The sequence below is a fragment of the Bos javanicus genome, chromosome 16 (assembly GCF_032452875.1).
Source record: "Bos javanicus breed banteng chromosome 16, ARS-OSU_banteng_1.0, whole genome shotgun sequence".
In the NCBI taxonomy this organism is placed as follows: Eukaryota; Metazoa; Chordata; class Mammalia; order Artiodactyla; family Bovidae; genus Bos; species Bos javanicus.
This window is the reverse complement of record NC_083883.1, coordinates 34,328,771-34,349,129: the sequence shown is the minus strand read 5'-3', so window position 1 is coordinate 34,349,129 and position 20,359 is coordinate 34,328,771. Positions and strand designations below refer to the sequence as shown.

The window sequence follows — 20,359 nt, the reverse complement described above, 5'->3', positions numbered from 1 at the left end:
CTCACCGAAAAGACTCTCAGTTCCCTTTCACATTTGATAAAATTCCATTGCCCTGAAGGAGTGTGTCCAGGTGCCTCCGACCTCCAGCTTCTAGCTCACTTCAGGAGCTTCCCTCCCACACCCAGAGCAGGGGAATACAGGGAGCGAGAGGACGTCTTTGTCCCCCGGTTCTCAGAAACCGTCTCTAATTCTGCGGTGGCTTTTTCTCCAGGCTGAAGCAGCTGGACAAGCACAGCCACGCCACGGCCCAGCAGCTGGTGCAGCTCCTCAACAAGCAGAACCAGCTTCTGCTGGAGAGACAGAGCCTATCGGAAGAGGTGGGACATCTGAGATCCCAGGTACCGTGCGTGGCACCTCACCCACTGGAGAACACACTGCGGTGCACGTGGTCTTTTCCTTATCCTTTTTAAAAATTTTATTTATTTTTAATGGGAGGATAATTGTTTTACAATATTGCTTTGGTTTCTGCCATAAATCGGCATGAATTAACCATAAGTATACATATGTATACTGGGGTTCCCTGGTGGCTCAGATGGTTAAAAAAAAATCTATCTGCAATGCAAGAGACCTGGGTTCAATCCCTGGGTTGGGAAGCTCCCCTGGAGAAGAGAATGGCTACCCACTCCAGTATTCTTGCCTGGAGAACTCCATGGACAGAGGAGCCTGGCAGGCTACAGTCCGTGGGGTCGCAAAAGAGCTGGACACGATTGACCGACTAACACTAACTACACGTATGTCCCTTCCCTCTTGAACCTCCTCCCACCTCCCACCCTTTCCCACACCTCTAGTTGTTACAGAACCTTGGTTTGAGTTCCCCAAGTCAGCCAGCTAATTTCCACTGGCTGTCTCTTTTACATATGTAGTGTATATGCTTCCATGCTACTCTCTCCACTCGTCCCTCCTGTGACAGAGCTGTGTCTTACTAGGCTGAAATTCCCAGGGGTCACATGGGTTAGCGAATAAGCTGGGAGGGAGACCCTGAAGACTGTTCTGGGCACAGTGAAGGGATGTGTGGGCCCTGGACCTGTCCTCTTTCGGGAGCTAAAGTTTGCACAGGAGAGCAACCCACAGTGAAGCACCGAGCCACACAGGGCAGCACCGTGAGGGCACCCCCGCTGAGGGGTGCAGGAGGTGGGAGAGTGGGCCGGGCTGCAGTGGTCAGGAGCCTTTCTGGAGGAGGTTGGCTTTGAACTGCCACTGGAGGATGTGTGTAGTTTGAATTGGTGGAGGAAAGGCATGCTCCCAATTAGGGGAGTCCTTGTGAACAGAATTTAGGAGTCTTGTTTTAAAACAGCTGATTGGTAATTGAGCTAATGTCTGGAGTGCTTGCAGAGGGTGTGGGAGTGGTACATAGATAAAACACATTAACTCCCTGTATCCTTGAACACGCTTGCAAGATTGATTATTGTCTCTGTCTTAAAGATAGGGAAACCGAGACTCAAACAAGAGCATACAGCTAGCAAGTAGGGACACTGAAAACGGAGCTGAAGTCTGACTCCGTGATCCAGACTTTCCCTGTTCAGGTTAGGTCTGTGGCCAGCGGCAGGGACAGTGGAGTTGGAGGATGGAATGAAACTGTCTTCTCCCACATTGCTTCTCTTCCTGTCTAAGAGGCTGGGCTTTTTACCCCATTGAGTAGTCAGTTAGGATGAGGAGGTGGTCCACGGGCTGGCCGAGGCCTCAGCCTCTAATCAGGAGTGCGCCGGGGTGCCCCACGAGTGCCTGGGAGACACCATGAAGCAAGTGCTCGGAATGATTAATGGGAAAAATGCATCTGGAAGTGAAAATGATGAGAAGTCGTCTCATTCTATTTCCAAAATGACCATGAGCCCAAATACACTTTCTGGGTATTACGTTACCCTTACCATACCCCCCTGGGCAGGGTATTGAGGAGCCTCTGTCCTCTGCATGATTTTTCCCACTCAGCCCGCCAGAGCCCTCTGCAAAGTCCTCAGTGGTTCCACTGAGTGAGTGAGCACCTCTAGGAACCAGTGGCTGAGCTCAGGCCCTGGGCTGGAGACACACCTGCACTGCCTGCTCCCAAGAGGCTATTCTACACGCCTTACAATCACACGGTCATCCAGGAACATGGTCCCAGGGCCTCTCCCCACACACACCAGACAGCATCTCTGGGAGCAGGGCCCAGGAATCTGCATCTTAACAAGCTGTTTGGATAATTCTGGAAGACACTAGGGATTGAGAGCCTCTGAAAGTGTTGGGAGGCAGAAAGAACAGAGAATGAGTCCAGAGTGCATCCATGTCACTAGGGCCTGAACAAGTTGAAGTCTCTTCTAAGCCTCAATGTCCACACCTGCATAGCGGGCAGCATACCAGCCTAACTCAAAGGGACACTGGAAAGCAAACGAGGGCAGCTGTGAGGTGCGTGGCAGGCTCTCTGGCGTATTGCAGGTGAAGAAATGTCAGGGTTTTTCTTTTCCTCTCTCTTTCTCAAACTGGAGAAGGTCCCGGGAGAAGCACAGGTCGGGCAGAGATTCTGTGGGGCAGCGGCCATGGAACGATGTGCACTCCTGTTACCCAGCTCCTCCGACGTGCCCAGGTACCTCATCCTGCACTTGTGTGGCCCAACCACGACCAGCACTCAGCTTTCTGGGCAGGTCCTCAAGGTGGGGTCGGGGGAGTGCTGGGTGGCCCTGAAAGGTGGGAGGGGGCCCTGGGTGGTGCCAGCCAAAGGTTGGGGCCATCGGGCCTCCAGGCAGCTGGAGGAACTCAGGGCATGAGTGGAGCTACTGGCCTCTGAGAGCCGAGAAGGACTTCAGAATGTGGGCTGTGGAGAGTCTTGCACACAAGCTCCAAGCACGTGGCAGCCTCCCCTCCACTCTGGGCCAGAGCGTTATCTTCTGGGGTTTGCCTTTTAACTCCCCATCTGCCTACCTTACAGTCCACTTAGAACTTAACATGGGTCATCGATGCTTAGAAACCTCATCCAGGGCTTTAAAAAACCCAATAATTGCCAAATGGATTGTGAAATTTTTGTAAAATGCATTTTAAAAAAAGAAAAAAAGATTAAATTCTTCAAAATTCTTCAGAAAAATCAGCAAAGCTTTTTTTTCCCCCTTTGCCTGAAGCAACAGAAATGATTTGACATCCTATGCTATCTGATACTGGCCCCTCTGGCTCGTCTGTAAAGGGATCTTTCAGATTCAGATATTACATTTGGAGTTATTTTAATGTGGACATGGCAAAGGAAATTTGGGCAAGAAAATGCTGGCTTTCGGTAGCAAGTCCTAGCGTTCAAAGATGAGGCAGGAGCCCAGGCAGGTTTCTACTCTCTAAATCAAAGGCCTACCCTTTGTACCCGAGTGTGGTATTTAGACCTATTTTTGCCCCAAAATGAATTTGAACTGTTGCGTTTAGCTTCTGATGAGGCCTCGAAGATGCTGTTTGTCCACAGCAGGTATTCAGAGGGTGCCTGCTGCCTCCTGAGGGTTCTGGAGTGACCAGACACACCAAGTCCACACCCACCTTTCTCCCAGAGAGAGTCCTCTGGTTTATCTCTGGTTTCAGGGTTGTTTAGCTAAAGGCTTCCATTTTCCCAGCCTGGATGAATTAAGCACGATAACTTAATTTTGCATGTCAGCCTCTAAAAATCTCTATCCATTGAATTCTCACAAGAGAATGGATATTTTCTGGCCTGGGCAGCTGCTCTAAAGCTGAGTCACATCCCTCCAATTTGCTCCTATGCCTCAGTCCTGTGCCGAAGCAGATGACAAGTTCGGGTTGGCCTGTGGCCTCCGACAGGAAACATCTAGCCTGTTCAGAAGGCTTTATTATTCTGAATTGTTTCTGCTGAACTTCTGAAACATGCACGACAACATGCCTGGCCGGTGGTCATAGTCCTAACTGCCGCTGTGACGTTTTTTGGCCGTGAGAGTTCCTGTATCCCCTGAAACGCTGCGGGCCTGTGGTGGCCAGTCCAGCGAGAGCTAGGCCAGCCCTGTGGCTTACCCAGTGGACGTGGTTCAGTCTGATGATCGTGGAGTTCAAGGCTGCTTTTCTGACTTGTTCTCAGTTTAGGACTGATGGAAAACAATGGCTTTATGAATCTCCTGCTTCTCTCTTGGAGAAAAACCTTCTGGAAAAATAGCTTTTAAAACATCATGAAATGCTATGTTAGTTCTTCGGGAGAAACGAGACGTGAAAACACTAACCCAGCTTTACACTGCAAACACGATTCTCCTCTGTGCTTTTCAGGGACCAGTAGAGGACCAGCTCTGTGGTAGTGCCTGTGGCTGGAGGGGGTTGCGGGGGTGTCTAGTATGTGGAACTTGGGTCCCAGAGGAGTTTTGGTAAGGGCTGACAGCTGGGAGCCGGGTCAGAGGTCTGTGACCCAGGGCCTGGGGCTCTAACATCTGGCCAGGAAGGGTGGCTCCAGCTGGTAAGGAAATTAGAGTCTTTTCTTGGGGAGAATGGCATCTGAGAGAGGGGAGAGTTTGGAAATTATCTGTCCACTTAGAGGATGTCATTTATACCAAGATTATTTTATTTGTATGTTTCTCTGGTGGTGGATATGGTTTCAGCCAAGATAGCTCTGTCCCAACAGACTGCTTGATTCCATCCTCAGTGTTCAGTCGGGGAGAGATGTCTTTGTAGTCCCAGTTTAGAAAACAGCATCTGAAGCTGACTGATGGGTGATTAATCAGTTGGCCCTATGACTTTTGAGCATTTTTGGCAGTGAATTCACTTTCTAATTTGATTTAAACTTGTGTATGGATCCAGCAGACATATGTGATTATATTCAAAATCACGGACATTATCTCGCTACACCAAAGGATTCATAAAGAGAGCTGAAAACAAGCACAAGAAACAAAGGCAACAGATGATGACAAAGGGAGGAAAGGCCCATTTGTGACCTGAAGGAAAGGGAGGGGAGAGCCTTCAGAAATGTGAGCTCCAGGGAGCGCGGCTTAGCTCCCTTGAGTGCCCGCAAACCAAGCTGTAGGGTCACCCAGCAGAGACTTGGAGGTGTACACAGAGTCTGTGGTGGGCCTTCTTTGAGCCCGGGGGGCCTTCACCCAGTTAAGTCAGCACTTTCATGAAGCTAGCTACCTGCAGGACAGATGGTGCTTGATAGAACAGCAAATACACTGAATAAAATAAATTAAAAAGCCTCCTCCTGAACCAAGATTTTTTTGGAAAGAATTCTAAATAGATGAAAACAAACAATTTGATTTCAACCAAATTGTTGTTTTTTTGTTTTTATCCTGATTTTCACCCGAATTGTCAGTCTCAAAAATAAACACTGATACATTCCCAGAAAATATTTTTCAAATAAAAACTGACTCTGTTAAAGTTTGCCCTGATTCTTTCAAAACTGTGTACAAGACACTGTCAACCGAAGTGACTTGCATATTTTTTTAAATAAACTTGAACATATGCAGCTAAAATGTCATTAACTCCCTGCTGCCTGAGTGTTGTAAAAGAATGACGTAAGACCCCCTGGTGCCACATTTCTAACACAGGGGTCTTGTGACCCTCAGGGAAGCTTCCTCAAGCAATTCAAATAGCATAGTTTAACTTTTTCTTTTTTTCAACTGAAGGCCCTGTGTGTTAATTAATATTGAAAAGTGCATACAGCTTTATTGAAGCCAAACTTGCTCTTCTGCTAACAGTTCACTTTGTCCAAGAGTGAATAATTTCAGAATAAGACTTATGGAAGAAAAATACATTGAATTTAACATTGCTTCAGATACATTTGCTCCACTTATTGCTTCCCGAGTCAGACATTACATTTTGCAATATAAATTCACAATCAAGATTTTAAAGGGAGCTAAATATTTTAATCCAATTAGACAAGTGAACAAAACACTGAATATTACATGTAGTGTAGATAAGTGGTTCTTGCCTTTAAAAGACTGTAATTCCGTCACATTACAACCCCAAATGTCAATGTTGTCTTTATTTTTAACGCTTTCAAACATGAGGCAGCCAGAGGCTCCACTCTCTGCTGTTGGTGACACTGTCTGTCCTTTGGGAAATTCTTAAAAATCTATTTACCATGGAAACACGGTTCGTACAAAACACAGACCCCTGCCCATGTGCAGGGGAAGTTTCTCGTGACTCATGGGATTCAAGAAAGCTGGAAGATGACAAAGTCGGGATCCCGCGGACGGTGGCAGGATCCGTCGCATGTGTTGGAGTGTGCTCTGGGGAAGAGATGGTGAGCAGATGCCAGCCATTGGCTAGTGGATCCTCCCACCTGACCACTCCTGTCCGTGCATGGGGTCCCCTGCTTTCCCCCATGTCTCAAGTCCCAAGTCCACATCGAGGTGCTGTTTTCCAGGAAGCTAAGGAATCACTGTCTTTACTTTCTTTCTGTAAGAAAGTCTGTCCTGCCTCTACCGGTGCCATCTTCTGGCTTCTCTAGTTCTTTTCCTGTGTTGGAGCCCAGAGGCAGCAAACCCAGGCCCCAGAGTTCAGGGAAAATGGAGCTTGAACTCTGACTGCCACAGAGCTTTCATTGTCTGGGGCCCAGCCGGGCAGCCATGGGGGAAGAATAAAATGAGGGTCTGCGGCGACCTTGCTGTGAACTCCTGCCCATTTGGCAGCTGCGCCAGCCGGAGGGGAAGGCGGTTCAGCCAGAGCTTTGGTGACTTGTGCAGGGCAGAGGCAGGCCCCTCTTGACCTGGAGTCTGCAACCGTGAGCCCTGTGTTGGCGGAGAACTGCCTTCCAACAGGTCAGTGGTCACGTCTGAGTCGCGTTTCCACAGAGTTCCACAGGACTGGGGAAGACAAGTTAATGACCATCCATAGGTCATGTGCCTTATATAGTTCAGGTTGCTTGATATATCTGACTGCTGCTTAAACCCACAAACACCAAACTTGGTGGCTCTTTCACTAAGTTGGTTGGAATAGCATTAAAGAGAGCCTGGAGTTTGAGGTCAAACTTCCTGGGTTCAAATCTCAGTTCTAGACCACTTCAGTTACGTTTTTAGCTTCCACATCAGTCCATCAGTCAATTTCTGGTTTAAAAAAAAAAAAAAAAAAAGTAATAGGACCAGTTTCCTTTTAAAAGGGAGCTCTCTGCATTACCAGAGCCCAGAAGACAGCATCCACCAGGGTGGCACTGAGGTCACTGTAGGCTTGAAACGGCCAGAGAAATCATTTAACATCTTTCTGCACAGGTTGAAAAGTCAGGCCCAGAGAGGTGGAGTGAATACAGCTGGGAAATGAATGGGCAGGAAAACGAACTTCCAGAGACTGGTGTTCATTCCCCGGGCCTTGGGCTGCATGGAAGGGGGAGATGGGGGTCTTCTCTCTCAGGCAGCGGCCTAGAGCTCGGCCCTAGATGAGCAGCTACAGAGCTGTGGCCTGGCTCCCAAAGGGGGCAGCAGGAGGCAGGTACTGGAGGCTTCCCTGGAGCTCCGTCAACTGAGGCCGAGCTCTGAAATACCCCACATGGAGGCTGGGGGAGGGATTCTGTCCTCTTGAGTTAAAAATAGATGCTTTTCTGCCCAGAGTCCTGAGGAACAGGTTCTTTTTTTTTTTTAAATCCTGGTCAGAGACAGAAGATGTACACATGAGCAAAGAAGGGAGCCAGAAGGGGAGATATTCCACTTGGAGGGGCTGCTAAGAGGCCACGTGGAGACGCGTGGAGAAGAGACAGATGGAAACACGGGGCAGGCCGGGCTCTGAGCCTCCCCATGAGGCCTCGCTGGTGCCTCAGCATCCCAGGGCCACAGGCTTGGGAGGAAAACAGAGAAGGCTGGGCTGGACCCCAGGTGTGGTTGCTTGGGGAACCGTTCAGATCACCCAGAGAGACTCATTTTTTAAACTCTGAATTAAGTTAAACTTCAGTAAAAAATTAGACGCACAAGTCAGGGTTTGTGGAGCGAAGGCTCTGTTAGTGTTTAAAAAGAAAACAAGTCAGTGATCTGGGCTTGCAGTTGTGGAGCATTTATGTCATCCGTGGACAACCCTTCAGAGCAGCAGCTGCCAGGGGGCTGTCAGCCCTCCGCCCTCTAGGGGGCAGCCACCAACGACTGCAGGTGTGGCCAGAGCGCCCACGGGCCACGGCGAGGGGCCCTGGCGACAAGCCTGAAGGCACAGTGATGGGAAGAGGGTGGCCGAGGGCCCCAGCCACAGCTCACACTGGCTGCATCCCACTGGAACATACAGCCAGACCACGACCACTGTGGTGTGGACGATGAGCCCCCTTTCTGGAAATAGGCATGGCTGACATCCTAAGTGATGGCAGATGAGTAGATGTTAGTAGTGTAGTGTTAGTTGCTCAGTCGTATCCAACTCTTTGTGACCCCAAGGACTGTAGGGCTCTTCTGTCCACACGAATTCTCCAGGCAAGAATACTGGAGTGGGTTGCCATTTGCTTCTCCAGGGGATCTTCCCAACTCAGGGATCGAACCCCGTTCTCCTGCATTGCAGGCAGATTCTTTACCACCTGAGCCAAGCAGGGAGGGGCCAGATATTGGCAGTAACTAAAGCTTCTCTCTCTCTGGACATGCTCACGGTTAGGGGGAAAAACCAAGAAACATTCTTTACTAAAGATCCAACCATCTGAGGGTGACACCAAGAGCTGGTTAGCAGGAACACAATGACATTATAGGGTAATTATTCATTCAGTCACATTTGCTGAGTGCTCCTGACGCATCAGGCAGTGAACAGGAAGTTCTGTGATATGAAAGTGGGGAGGAATACAGGGCTTTGCAAAACCAAACAAAAGAGAAAACCTTTGATTGCTCCCAGGAATCTCAGGTTGACCCCTGCAGGAGCACTAGGAGGAATGGGCCGGGTGACGGGTCAGTTCCTGGTGGGAACTGAAGAGACTCGTGTGAGAAATACCTATTTCCTGGAACATGGGTTTAAAAAAGTTCTGCAACATGGTTCCGTTCTACTTAAGGTCTTTACTGTCCTGTGTTGTTCACATTATAGGTGTTTTCTACCTCAAGTTTGAAATTTTTTTTTGAAATTTGTCTGTTGTGGTTTATACTTATCCTTGTAGTCAAAGATGTCCTTGAATCTCTAAAGTTACAAAGCCAGCCTCCCTCTCCAGAGCACATGGTGGGCAGGCCGTCTGCCTAGCTAGGGGACAGGCAGGCCATTCAAGCCCACTGATCATTTCCGTCAGGACCAGGAGGCCAATCGGCTCATGGAGATCACATGTTTGATGCAAACAGGGGCACTCTTTCTGCAGTGGCAGGGCTCTGGGGCTCCCTGGCCTCCCTGTGGCAATCCAGGAGCCCTGTGGGCACCACAGAAGAGGGCCCATCCACCTCCCCAGCCCCCAGAGAGCCACATACAGACCCCACTACTTCCTCACCACACCTGGGGCCTCCCGCTCTGTGTGGTTGGGGGTGCACACCTGACGCTCAGATCACCTTGTTGAAACTCAGACTTGCTCGTTAAAAAATCACGAGTGTCTCACACTGGGAAATCTACTTGACAAGTGAACATTTTCTCATTTTTTAAAAAAAGGCAACCGACTAATTTTCGTATTTTTCTTGTGCAAACTGATCTTGGTTTCACTCACTGTCCTATCTTGGAAACCCTCCACAAGTAACAGTGGCTCAAGCTGGGTAGACAGGAGCCCTGACCAGTGCAGGCAGTCTTTGTTGGGGAGTGTAAAGCCCACTTACTTCTCTTGGAGACGACTCTCACCCAGTCACAGAGACCAGATGGGCCCAGATCCCTGCATTACCTTCCCATTTGTCTCTTGAAGTGAAAACTGGGATTCGGTAGTTATCATTTTAGCCCTCTATCTAGTCCCCATCATCCTGGTGACTTCACGCTCCTACAAGGCAAGTCATCTTCCCACACAATGCAGAGCAGTTTCCTGGGACATGTCTTGTGCAACATTAACTATCTCCAGTGGTTTCTGACATGGTTTAAACTAAGCTGAACAGCCACGTCAGCCAGGACAGGCAGCAGTATTCAGTGCTTTACTAACCTGCGACTCCCTCAACCCAACTCTCATGAGCTAGTTTTGAAACATTTATTCCTGTTTAAAACCAAGAGACCACATCTACCAAATTCCTTCTTCCAGCATGTGGGAGGTGGTTTCCATATGAAAATGCCTTTATATGTGATAAAACACACTGCATTTAAACATTTGGAGGTGTTAGCTTGTATCATTTCACCAGGAATTTCTTAGGGACACTTAGTCTACATCCAGGTTTTCTTTTTTTGGTCTAGTTTTACTCTAATTCTGAGTAGTTTTCAGTAAATAGTTCCTGGCACAAATCCATGTCTCCTTTCTCCTGTTCACAGGGGAAGAGATGGATCTTTGGCTATTTTCTGTCTTCAGACACACAAATATCTAGAATATAGCTTGTTTTCAAATTTAAAACATTAAAATAAGAGTTCACCTTACACACCTATAGACTTTTCATATGATTGCTTACATACAACTGTATTTTTTGGCAAAATAATTTTCTCCAAAAACTTGGAAAGAGGTCACTAAACCAGCAAGAAGACAAATCACATTGAAGAACGTGATCTATTTAAACTTACTTTTTATTATCATTTTTTTTCCAGTTACCCAGCATGCCACAATCTGATTGCTGACCTGGATGAAACAGAGTGAAATAAATGATTTACAAAGAGATATTTACATTCATCTGATTTGTACGTAATATGCCACAATGCACCGCGACCTTCCCAGTGGACCCCACCTCAGACTGCGGTGGGCTGCGTCGTCATCGCCACATTCGTTGCCAAGCGGTCCCTGCAGGATGGACAGGCTGGAGCTGAAGTCTGACACTAGATGAGGAGACCTCCTGGTGTATGTTTTCAGAAAAGGCTTGAAGTTATTATGTTTTTATATCTGCTCATTTGTATGCTCTGTTACACATACGAATTTCAATAAATGAATTTTTTGAAGACTCAAATTGAAATGTTTCCTTTATATCTTGTAGTGATGGAAAAAACACACCAAAAAAGGCACATATTTTTAACTAGGCTAAAGGGTATTAAGGATCAAACCTTTTTCCTACCATTCATGTTTCTTTCCCTCTTGGTGATCTATACATATTATCCTTCAACTTTATTTCCTTTTAATCAACATCTCATAAGACTCCACTACTTATCATCGTGCTCACTTGTGCACTATCAGAAGACACCAGGAAGCACTGAGCATTGTCCTCTCCACTCCGTTAACAACAAAAACAGACAAAAAGCATCTTTGGCTTGGTGGTGTCATGTTTTTCCTTCAATATGAGTAACTGAGAGGAGCCTAAAAACATACTCAGTGAAATTACAAAATTTACTTAAGTTCTATCAAACATCTGTACACAGATCATTATTTTAGTTTAAAATAGTATTTCTACTATACACAATTAAGCCCTCGAATGCTTCAAAGTAATAAAAATGGGCACTGAAAGTGTTATGTTGTCCTTGAGGATGACAAGGCTGCAGTCGGGACAAGTCCCTAACCTCGGGCCGTTCTCCCTGGCACAGATCTATGGTCATCGTCATCACATCACCATCATGGCCTCTCAGATGGCTGTGGACTAGGCTCCGGAGGCGGTGGCATGATACACCCGCAAAGACCATCCGAGTCTCTTGAGCATGGACAGGGTTCAAGCCTGAAAGAACAGAACTTCTATTCAGAGTCAGAAGTTTTCTTGATTTCATCAACTGTGCTAGACATAAAGGTTGTCACGTAAGATATATTAATTGTCCCTAATTCTGTTTCAGGGACAGTAAATAAATTATACAATATTCTAAAAATATAGCACCTTTAAAGAAATACAGAGGTCACTTTATGGAAGCCTCCTGATCTGTCAGCCCCAGTGGTTCTGAGAGAAGAGCACGTGTTAGGACGCCCTCCACTTTGGCTGTGCGACACGCGCATACAGGCCTGACCAACTTTGGTCCCAAAGCCGTTCCTCTGTCTGGCTTAGTCACAGGAGCAAAGCCAAGTTTCATCAATTGTAGGTTTATGAGGTAAAATCAGAAAAAGGCCCCATCCAAAATGACCCTAGGTAAATCAGACTGTAGTCCAACCATCCTACCCATCTATTATCCATTTCTATGTTGGTTAATCTGCCATGAAGTTTTAAAAATATACTCTTAAGAAAGGAAGTATGCAGAGCAACACATTATTAGGAAGACAGTGCTGATGAGCTACACTCCTTAAGAATTCTGGGGTCAAACCACCTGATGTGAGGACTATTAGGGACTTAACAAATCTCCGCAAAGATCAACCTCCAGCTTCACAGATCCCTCCTAGACCCACCGCTGAGAAGTCGGCACCCCCTGGAAGCAGCCCTTTTGTAGCTGCACCACTGCCATCTTATTGAAGTAGTAAAATAGTCCTGTGTGTTTTTCGAGCTACAAGAAATTTACGTACTTTCCTGTTTCCTAGAATGCGGTAATACCAGGTGGACCTATTACATCTTTTCAGAAAAGAAGGATATTCAGTTTTCTGAGATTACAGAACCACATCCAACAACAATAAACAGAGAAGTAGCAGATTGACATAGTGCTTTATTTAAGCTGTCTGTACGAAGGAAAATAATGTGCGTCCCTATCATATACGTGTAAAAATACTAAGGATGCACAGTGTACAAAACAGTTTCTTGTAGTTATTTCACATCCTTGTGGGTCATAGACTGAAGGGAAGAAACAGTTTTAGTATGACCAACAGTAAGAGTAAATACAGTTTCTTGGGTTCGTAGTTGCGTCTGCTTAAAATCCTTAACCAGATGACTAGATCTTGTGCGGATCTAACGAAAGAACTAGCAAGGTCAAGAAATGTCACAAACTATAAAGCTACAGGGAGGTAATTCAATTACCAATTTAGAGGTTTTTCTTTTTATTTAAATAAATACTTTACATTTCATGCTTGCCTGTAATGCACTACCAGGAGCAAGATAAGGAAATTCTACTGTAGACAGTACAAACAGTAGCAGCAAAGTGTGTACACTGACGTGTAATAGAAAGACCCTGCAGTTAGTAAGGAAGGCCCTTACTATGGACTCTAAGAGAAGCAAGTGGCCCCTGCAAGAACAGTCAGCTTTGAGAAGCTGGAGATCAGGTATGGGAAATGGGAAACACTGGAATAATGCTATGGAGTTAGTGTGGAAAGCAAAGCTCTGAGCAGCCCTGCCAGAAATCCACGCAGAAACGGCCAATTTTCCTCCAAGATGGCTGCATTATGGCCAAGAGGCAGACTTCGTGAAAGTCGGTACAGGAATGAGTCTGCAAAGCCTGAACTCCCGCTATCCCAACAGAGTGACTCCAGGTTCAGGCCTTTCCATCTGCCAGGATCCAAAACTTCAGCTGTGGGCAGGCACCAGGGAAGTTTTAGAATCTCCTATACGCAGTTTCTGTTTGTCTCTTGTATTTCCATGTCAGCTGACTGAGATCAGGGAATGAAAGTAAGGGATTCTCAAAATCGAAGCCAAGAAAACCCTTGTGTGACACTAACGGAATCTCAGAGGGGATACGAGACTAAGCCCCAGGCACCAGCTGGGGACGGGGAGCCGGCTGTACAGAGTGGCCAGCCTGGGGCACAGTCAATGCTGTCATTAATCCGTAGGAAGTGTCCTTGGCCAAGGTCATGGAAATCACCTTAAGATTTGGGGGGAAAAAAACAAACAACCAAAAACCAAAACCATCTGTGTGCTTAGTGTATGGTATTATACTTTCCCTCTGAAGAAATGTATGCTCTGAATGCCAGCCAGTCTCAGCTTCCCTCTCTTCCTCTCGCCTGTTTCTTCTTTACATAATGGATGCAAGACAACTTACAGGACATACCTTCTAGTCTACTTCCTTGTCAAAGTGAAACATTCAACATAATTCCAAGTGGAAAAAAAAAAAAAAGTTGAGCTATATGTGTAAGTAAGAATGAACTATCATTGACTGTAACTTCCTACTCAGTACTAAGGATGAACTTCACTCAGATAGAGATATGAAAAATTAGGATAAAATCTATGTCTGAATATGTCTTAGCTGCCTTAGTAAAATGCCCTTTAACCCCCCGTCAGTCCCAGTGGTCCACCCACTGCCAGCAGTGGTTTCCTGTCTATAAACCCACACTTCCAGCATCAAGAGGCTAAGACATCTGCATATGAATATGATTCATCCCACTTAGAAAGTCACTTGCTCTTTCATACAATGCAATCATAACACTACGGCACGCTGTAGTCTTCCATTTGGGAGCTGTCAGATAGTTTAACTAAAATACATCTCCACGATGGCTCCATGGAGTCAGGAGGCCTCCAGCTTGCCATAACAAGGGCCCCCTGCCCCCTGGACTTCATAGGCTGCTTTGGAAAATGTCAGCTCCTAGCACCAAAGGGTTTAATCTGAAGATCATCATTAATGAAAGAGAAAGATGAGGTTTGCGTACATGTCCCCTTTCAGTGAGAAATGTTGGAATTTGAGGACATGAGTATATACAGAAAAAGAAAAGTCAGAGGTGTTCTTTTTTGTTTTGTTTTTCTCCCTGATGGCTTAGTTCAGTGATAAATGTACCATGATCAGAATAAACACACCAGGTCCTTACCCTTTACGCCCACTTTGTAAATACTTGAGGTGTGTTCATTTTGCAAAATAAAGTCCATTTCTTATCATCCAGGTCTCAATTTTCTTCATTATATCATGTTGCCAGGCCATCATAACCTTTCAATTCTCAAAATAGCAAATATAACATCCATTTGTTTCCACCCCTTGGCATAGATAGTTGAAGATTTCTCATTTTTAGCACCAAGGGGTTGAATGACAGCATCTCTTCTCCCAAAGCCAAATTCTAATCTATATGTACAATTTCAGAGCCTCATCAAAACTTTTTTTACACAGGAGAAAAAGTGCATGAGCCTCACGGGCGTGCACATTCCTTGCACATGGGTCAGAAGAAGCTGCAGGAAGTCTATTTTACGTACGTCGGAGCTGCGTTCGCTAACATGACGTACAGTTCTCATCACTAAAAAATAAATACTACTGCAATACAAACAAAATCATCAAAGGACATTCGAAGTTTTAACATCTGAGAAAAAGCTATTTCACGTAGAACTGAAAGTAAAACAAATTGAAACAAATGAGGTGAACGCCTGTTCACCTCGGTGTACAGATTTTGGTGAAAAACAGGATCGTTACACCTGTCTACATTCTTCAGCCATCAGAGGTGATAATATCAGGAAGGGGAAGAGGTTTCCAAGCACAGGGGAAATAAAATGCTCTCTGGTGCAAATCATGTCGGAGACCCTTAAGTCATCTACTCTGCTGTGCACACGCTTCCTTCCTTGGCAGAACAACGTTCCTTTGCCAGTAAGAGCCTATGAAATCTGGACGTCCACGTGGAACACCAGGCCTCCTCTGCAGTACTGAACAGGCATTTCAATTTATAAACGCATCTGTCTATCTTAACAGTTGTTCAGTCCTTCTCTCAAATGCTTCCTAATGAATTCCAGCCGGATCTTACTGGTACATACCTATTTTATGCACTCAGCTGATATGCTTTACTAAGATTCTGCATATGCACATCACCACGCTTCCACAGTTGCTTGTTCTGAATTAAAAACTAAATCTTCTTAGTCTAATTCGTTTTTGATTTATCGTCTAGAAAGTTAAAAAATGTACCTAGAATCATTTAGCCTTCACTGTTAGGGAAAAACAAAAATTAAAAGATCAAAAGATGACAGTTGGTGCACAAATGAACGATGGTGGGCTCATGACTTTCAAAGATTGTAAAATTACCTCTTAAAGTTGCTATAATAGTAAGACAGTAGCAGCAACAGCATGAGACCTTAGACTGAGATACAATTTCATGCAAAAACAAAAATGTCGAGTGTGTCTGCGTATATGTGTATTCTCATGTGGGTGAAAGGCGGCGAAGGGTGAAGACCTTGGACTGGTCTCGGATGTCTGAAGGTGCTCCTGCATTTGTAAGAGTTAGGACTGCTGTGATGTCCAGGAATCATTTTCAGTAATAAACCTAAGATGACAGTGAAGTAGCAGAAGTAAAGAGACTTATTCTCGTCCACTTGCAGAGTAGGAAAATTGAGGGAAGTGCGGCCGCCTCTCATTGTCCATGCAGTCCATACCGTCCTCATCATCTGTGGGCAGGAAACAGCTATTTTAATTTTATGTTAATTTTTTGCAACATAATATCTGGTCTATATAGCTCTAACTCCTAACATAATAAAGATTAACAGAGGCTAATGCTCCCAGAAACTTGTGTCTCTCAATAGAATATACAATGGATACACTTACCTCAAAAACCATCTCATTTTCAAACATAATCTATGAAGAAATAATACTATCAAATCATTTCCTTCATGACACTAACATTTCAAGACTCAAAACTGTGAAAAACTATTGAAAAGATTCATGTCGGTGTATGGCAAAAACTACCACAATAGTGTAATTAGCCTCCAATTAAAATAAATAAATGAAAAAAATTTTTTAATAGAAAAGAACAAATGATCTTCAGTTACCTTTAATTTCAAAATTATAAAGTCAAAGAATCCTACGGCACTCAAAGTTATATGCTAATTATTTTCAATATCAATCTGTCTTGAAATGCTTGTATTTCTTCTTCATGGCACTTTCAGTGTGATGGCAAAATTAAGTTTATTTGTGATTCCATTTCATCTGAGCCCTTGATTACATGGTTAAGATTTTACATTCTTTACATCTAATACCTGCTCTAACTCACCGATCCTAATTTTCCTATGATAAAACCTTAAACTAGAATAAAGAAAGTAAGTCAAGGAAAGAAAGGAAAAGATGTCAGCATCCGAGGTACTAGTTCATCAGGAAACAAATTGGGAGATTTGAGAGGCATGGAAAGAGACTGTTTTCATTTAAGCCGTTCCTCCCTTTGCTCCTCTTTTTTCTTGCATGTGAAAGATTACAAAGGCTCACCCAACCTTTTCCCATAACTATTCTGATGATTAAAATCTTGCAGTTCAGAATGCTCTTCCTTCTTTGGGTCACTCAGCCCACAGCGTTCCCTGTGACCTGCTCTGGGCTCTGAACAAAGTCCCTCCTGCCCTGGGGGCTCACTGTCTGCAGGGGAGGTGCCCCACTAAACCCCTCTGCTCCACCTGAAGTGCCTTTGGTCATATGCTGTCCTATATGAAACAAGTGAGAGTCTTTCAAATACCCAACCTTCTTTTCTTCGAGCCAAATAACTCCCTTTCCTCAAATATATATAGGAAATACGTGTTACCAATTCTTTTACTTTTCCGGCCTCTCCACAGAATGGGAGAAGGAACACAGGCCAGACCCTGCTTACCGTGGGCACTGACCCTGTCACACAAGAAGGATGTTGCTCTGCATTCCTCTGAAGAATAACAGACACTGCTGCCCTCGCCTTTCCTCACTGTTCTTTTCAGTATCCTATTTTTTTTTTTAACTAAAAAATTCTTTAAAAAATATATTTACTTATTTTTGGCTGTACTGGGTCTTAGTTGCTGAGCAAGCTTTTCTCCAGTTGTGGCAAGTGGAGGCTACCCTTCAGTTATGGGGCAGCGGCTTTTCTTGTTGCAGAGCACGGGCTCCAGGGGTTGTGCGCTCAGCAGTGGCGGCCCCCAGGCTCAGTAGTTGTGGTGCACGGGCTTAGTTGCTCCGAGCCATGGGGATCTTCCTGGACCAGGGATTGAACCCATCTCCTCCACTGGCAGGCAGATTCTTCACTTCTGAGCCACCAGGGAAAACCCAGCACTCTATTTTTAACAGAAGATTCTGGACCTGGGTTCGATCCCTGGGTCGGGACAATCCCCTGGAGAAGGGAACAGCTACCCACTCTAGTATTCTGACCTCGGGGTCACAAAGAGTCGGACACAACTGAGTGACTTTCACATCATCAGAAATGGGATCAAGATGCTAACCAAAATTTGTAGCCTTGAATATCCCAGAAAATATCATTTTATTAGGTAGGACACAATCCATCAAGAAGCAGTTGTGGTTCCCTGCTCCTTGTAAACCCTCCTCTTGCAAACAGACCTTTTAAACTCAGCATTTCCAGATAGCACTGTGATTTAGGGAAATCTCTGCCTCCTTATAAAATAACTGGTTAGGTACCAAGCAAACCACAGGCATCTTTTAGGTCAAATACCTTCCACAGTATTTTCAGATATACTAAAGACAAAAGACACAGAGGATGGCATATCTGTTTTGAGTCACAAACTATAAAAACTCTCTAGAGCAGCAGTCCCCAACCTTTTTGGCACCAGGGCCAGTTTCGTGGAAGGTAATTTTTCCATGAACCAGGCAGTGTGGAATGGTTTCGAGATGATTCAAACGCATTTACTATGCACCTTATTTCTAATCTCATGATGCCACTGATCCAACAGGAGGTCCTGGTCTGTAGCCTGGAGGTTGGGGACCCCCTGCTCTAGCAGAAAGACAGCTGAAATCTTAACATTCAGACTCTGCCAATCACATTGCAAAGAACAGTTCTCCCCACTAGCAGCTTTGTTTCACTGGGTGTGTTTTGGCACAGTGAACAGACAGCATGTGTGGGAAGTCTGACGTTGTCTGGCCTCGGACACAGAAGGACTTGCCCAGCTCCCTGGGCTGCACCCAGGACTTGCACCAAGGTAAGAAGGCCTGGAGACCAGGGCAGTCAGGCTCGTGACAGGAGGAGGGGTTGGATTTCCTTTTCGAGGATTATTATTGCTATGAGGTAGCAAAGTTAAGAGAAACTTTTCATTCTGACACTTCAGGAACAAGTTAATCCCATTTCTGAACGTAAGTATAAATCTCCTCGATAACCTTGCGAGGGCCCCACATCTGGATCTTCTTAAAGTCAGTTACATCACCTTCTCCATTTCCCTCCTATTCTTTTGAACGTGGCATTAGTGAGGGGCAAGTCTCTGTTCATGGCCCCAAAAGGAACCGTGAGTCGGGGAGGTGCTGGGACAGGAATGAGGGGTTCCCCTGAGCCCTTGGTACTGTGCATGCCAGTGGAGGGCTGAGGAAGAAGGAGCACTCCACGGAAGTGCCAGCTGACAGGGCAGCCGGCTGCCTCAGCCAGGCCTTCACACCCAGTCAACGCATATAAATGCATTCCCACTCAGAAAGCAGGTTCAGAGGAAACAGTGATGATAATGGACGTGAACTGTGCAAAAACCCAAATAGCAGGGTGATCAACCCTATATTATACAACCGAATCCCTGGACCCAGGCAGCATTAGTTGCCTGATTTCCTGAGAACATTAACCGAAGTAATTATATGGCAGCAAAAGCTCAAAGAAATCCCCTTTTTCTCTAAGAGGAAGGCAGAGGACCATTAATGGATGTAAAGCAAGAAGACACATTCCAAAATCTGCTCAATTAATTAACACCAGTGAGGACAATCTGGCATATTACTGCAGCTGTTTGTAAAAAAGGAACATTTGCCTCTCTAACTGCTGATTTGTTCTAAAAAATAACTCCATTCTGTTCTACAAAAGCAAGGTGGCAAGTGGGGAGACAATCGCTAACTTAATGGTCCTACTGCGGCCTTTTGTGAACAAAACCTCTGTGCTTTTAGCAGCTTCAGAGCTGCACTGGTCTCTCACCAGCAACACTATTCAAAGCTGCAAGAAGAAAAGATTATGTTAAATGTAATCACAGTTCACAGCTTCACAGATTTTCCTTTGATCCGCCTCTTAAGGGGATTTAGGATATACCCACGGATCACCCAAGTGAAAACACTGCCCTTGTGCCCAGAAGAAGCCAGATGCTGCAGACCCCAAGCACTGAGGCCACGCCCTGAGGCAGGGATCCAGCCCCACGGCCTGCCCTGGGAGCCACGCTGGGCTGAGCCGCAGAGGACAGCCTGGCTGGTGCCTGCCCCTTGGCCACAGCCCACCCCACTGAGCTCTCTCATCTGACTTCTCTCTCTAGAAACCTGAATCAGAAACTACGACAGCAGATCCACAGGGCCGTCCTGCCCCTAGACTGGGGTACACTCCTGTCAGTCCAGATGCTGCTGGAGGCATGTTCTGGGGCCATCCAGGGCTCAGCGCCAGGGAAGGTCCCGCCCACTGCCAGCATCACAGTTCAGCAGTCCCTTCCCCATGCCCCTCCACTCACGCCCGCTCTTTTTTGCTAGGTTTTTACCTATCATCACTCTCCACGCAGTGGGTCACATATCAAAGGACACTATGGTTGTGGTTAACCTGATGCTTCAATAAAATAAAAAGGGTTATTTAAACCTATAGAACTCTGGGTGCCTTTCCTAAAGAGACGGCTTCTCAGGCACACACAGTGAGTGACCTGCCACATTCCAGAGCTAGTGTAGGGTGCTGGGAGACAAACAGGGCCCAAGTCCAGGGCTTTTCCAATCCACTTTTCTCTTCCACACTGGTATTTTCCTTTTAACATTCTGGAATAAAATTTGCACTCATGGTTTTGCATTTACATGGCCTACCTATCTCTATGACTCTCAA

General features: G+C 45.7%; 2 protein-coding genes across 15 annotated transcripts in view; one reads left to right on the top strand and one right to left on the bottom strand.

Annotated features, from left to right (window-relative positions):
* Positions 1-10,862, top strand: part of SDCCAG8 (SHH signaling and ciliogenesis regulator SDCCAG8) — a 244,759-nt gene extending 233,897 nt beyond the window's left edge. For 3 of the 8 annotated variants that reach the window (XM_061382507.1, XM_061382500.1, XM_061382508.1), the window contains 3 exons: positions 212-338; positions 2,460-2,557; positions 10,510-10,862. In XM_061382507.1, the coding sequence (XP_061238491.1) occupies positions 212-338; positions 2,460-2,557; positions 10,510-10,558 (274 nt within the window). In that variant the 3' untranslated portion in view covers positions 10,559-10,862. The remainder of the gene's footprint in view (positions 1-211; positions 339-2,459; positions 2,558-10,509) is intronic. The other 5 variants (XM_061382504.1, XM_061382503.1, XM_061382502.1 and 2 more) reach the window with 5 other exon arrangements.
* Positions 10,471-20,359, bottom strand: part of AKT3 (AKT serine/threonine kinase 3) — a 279,622-nt gene continuing 269,733 nt past the window's right edge. For 6 of the 7 annotated variants that reach the window (XM_061382512.1, XM_061382509.1, XM_061382513.1 and 3 more), the window contains one exon: positions 10,471-16,034. In XM_061382512.1, the coding sequence (XP_061238496.1) occupies positions 15,949-16,034 (86 nt within the window). In that variant the 3' untranslated portion in view covers positions 10,471-15,948. The remainder of the gene's footprint in view (positions 16,035-20,359) is intronic. The other variant, XR_009729912.1, reaches the window with a different exon arrangement.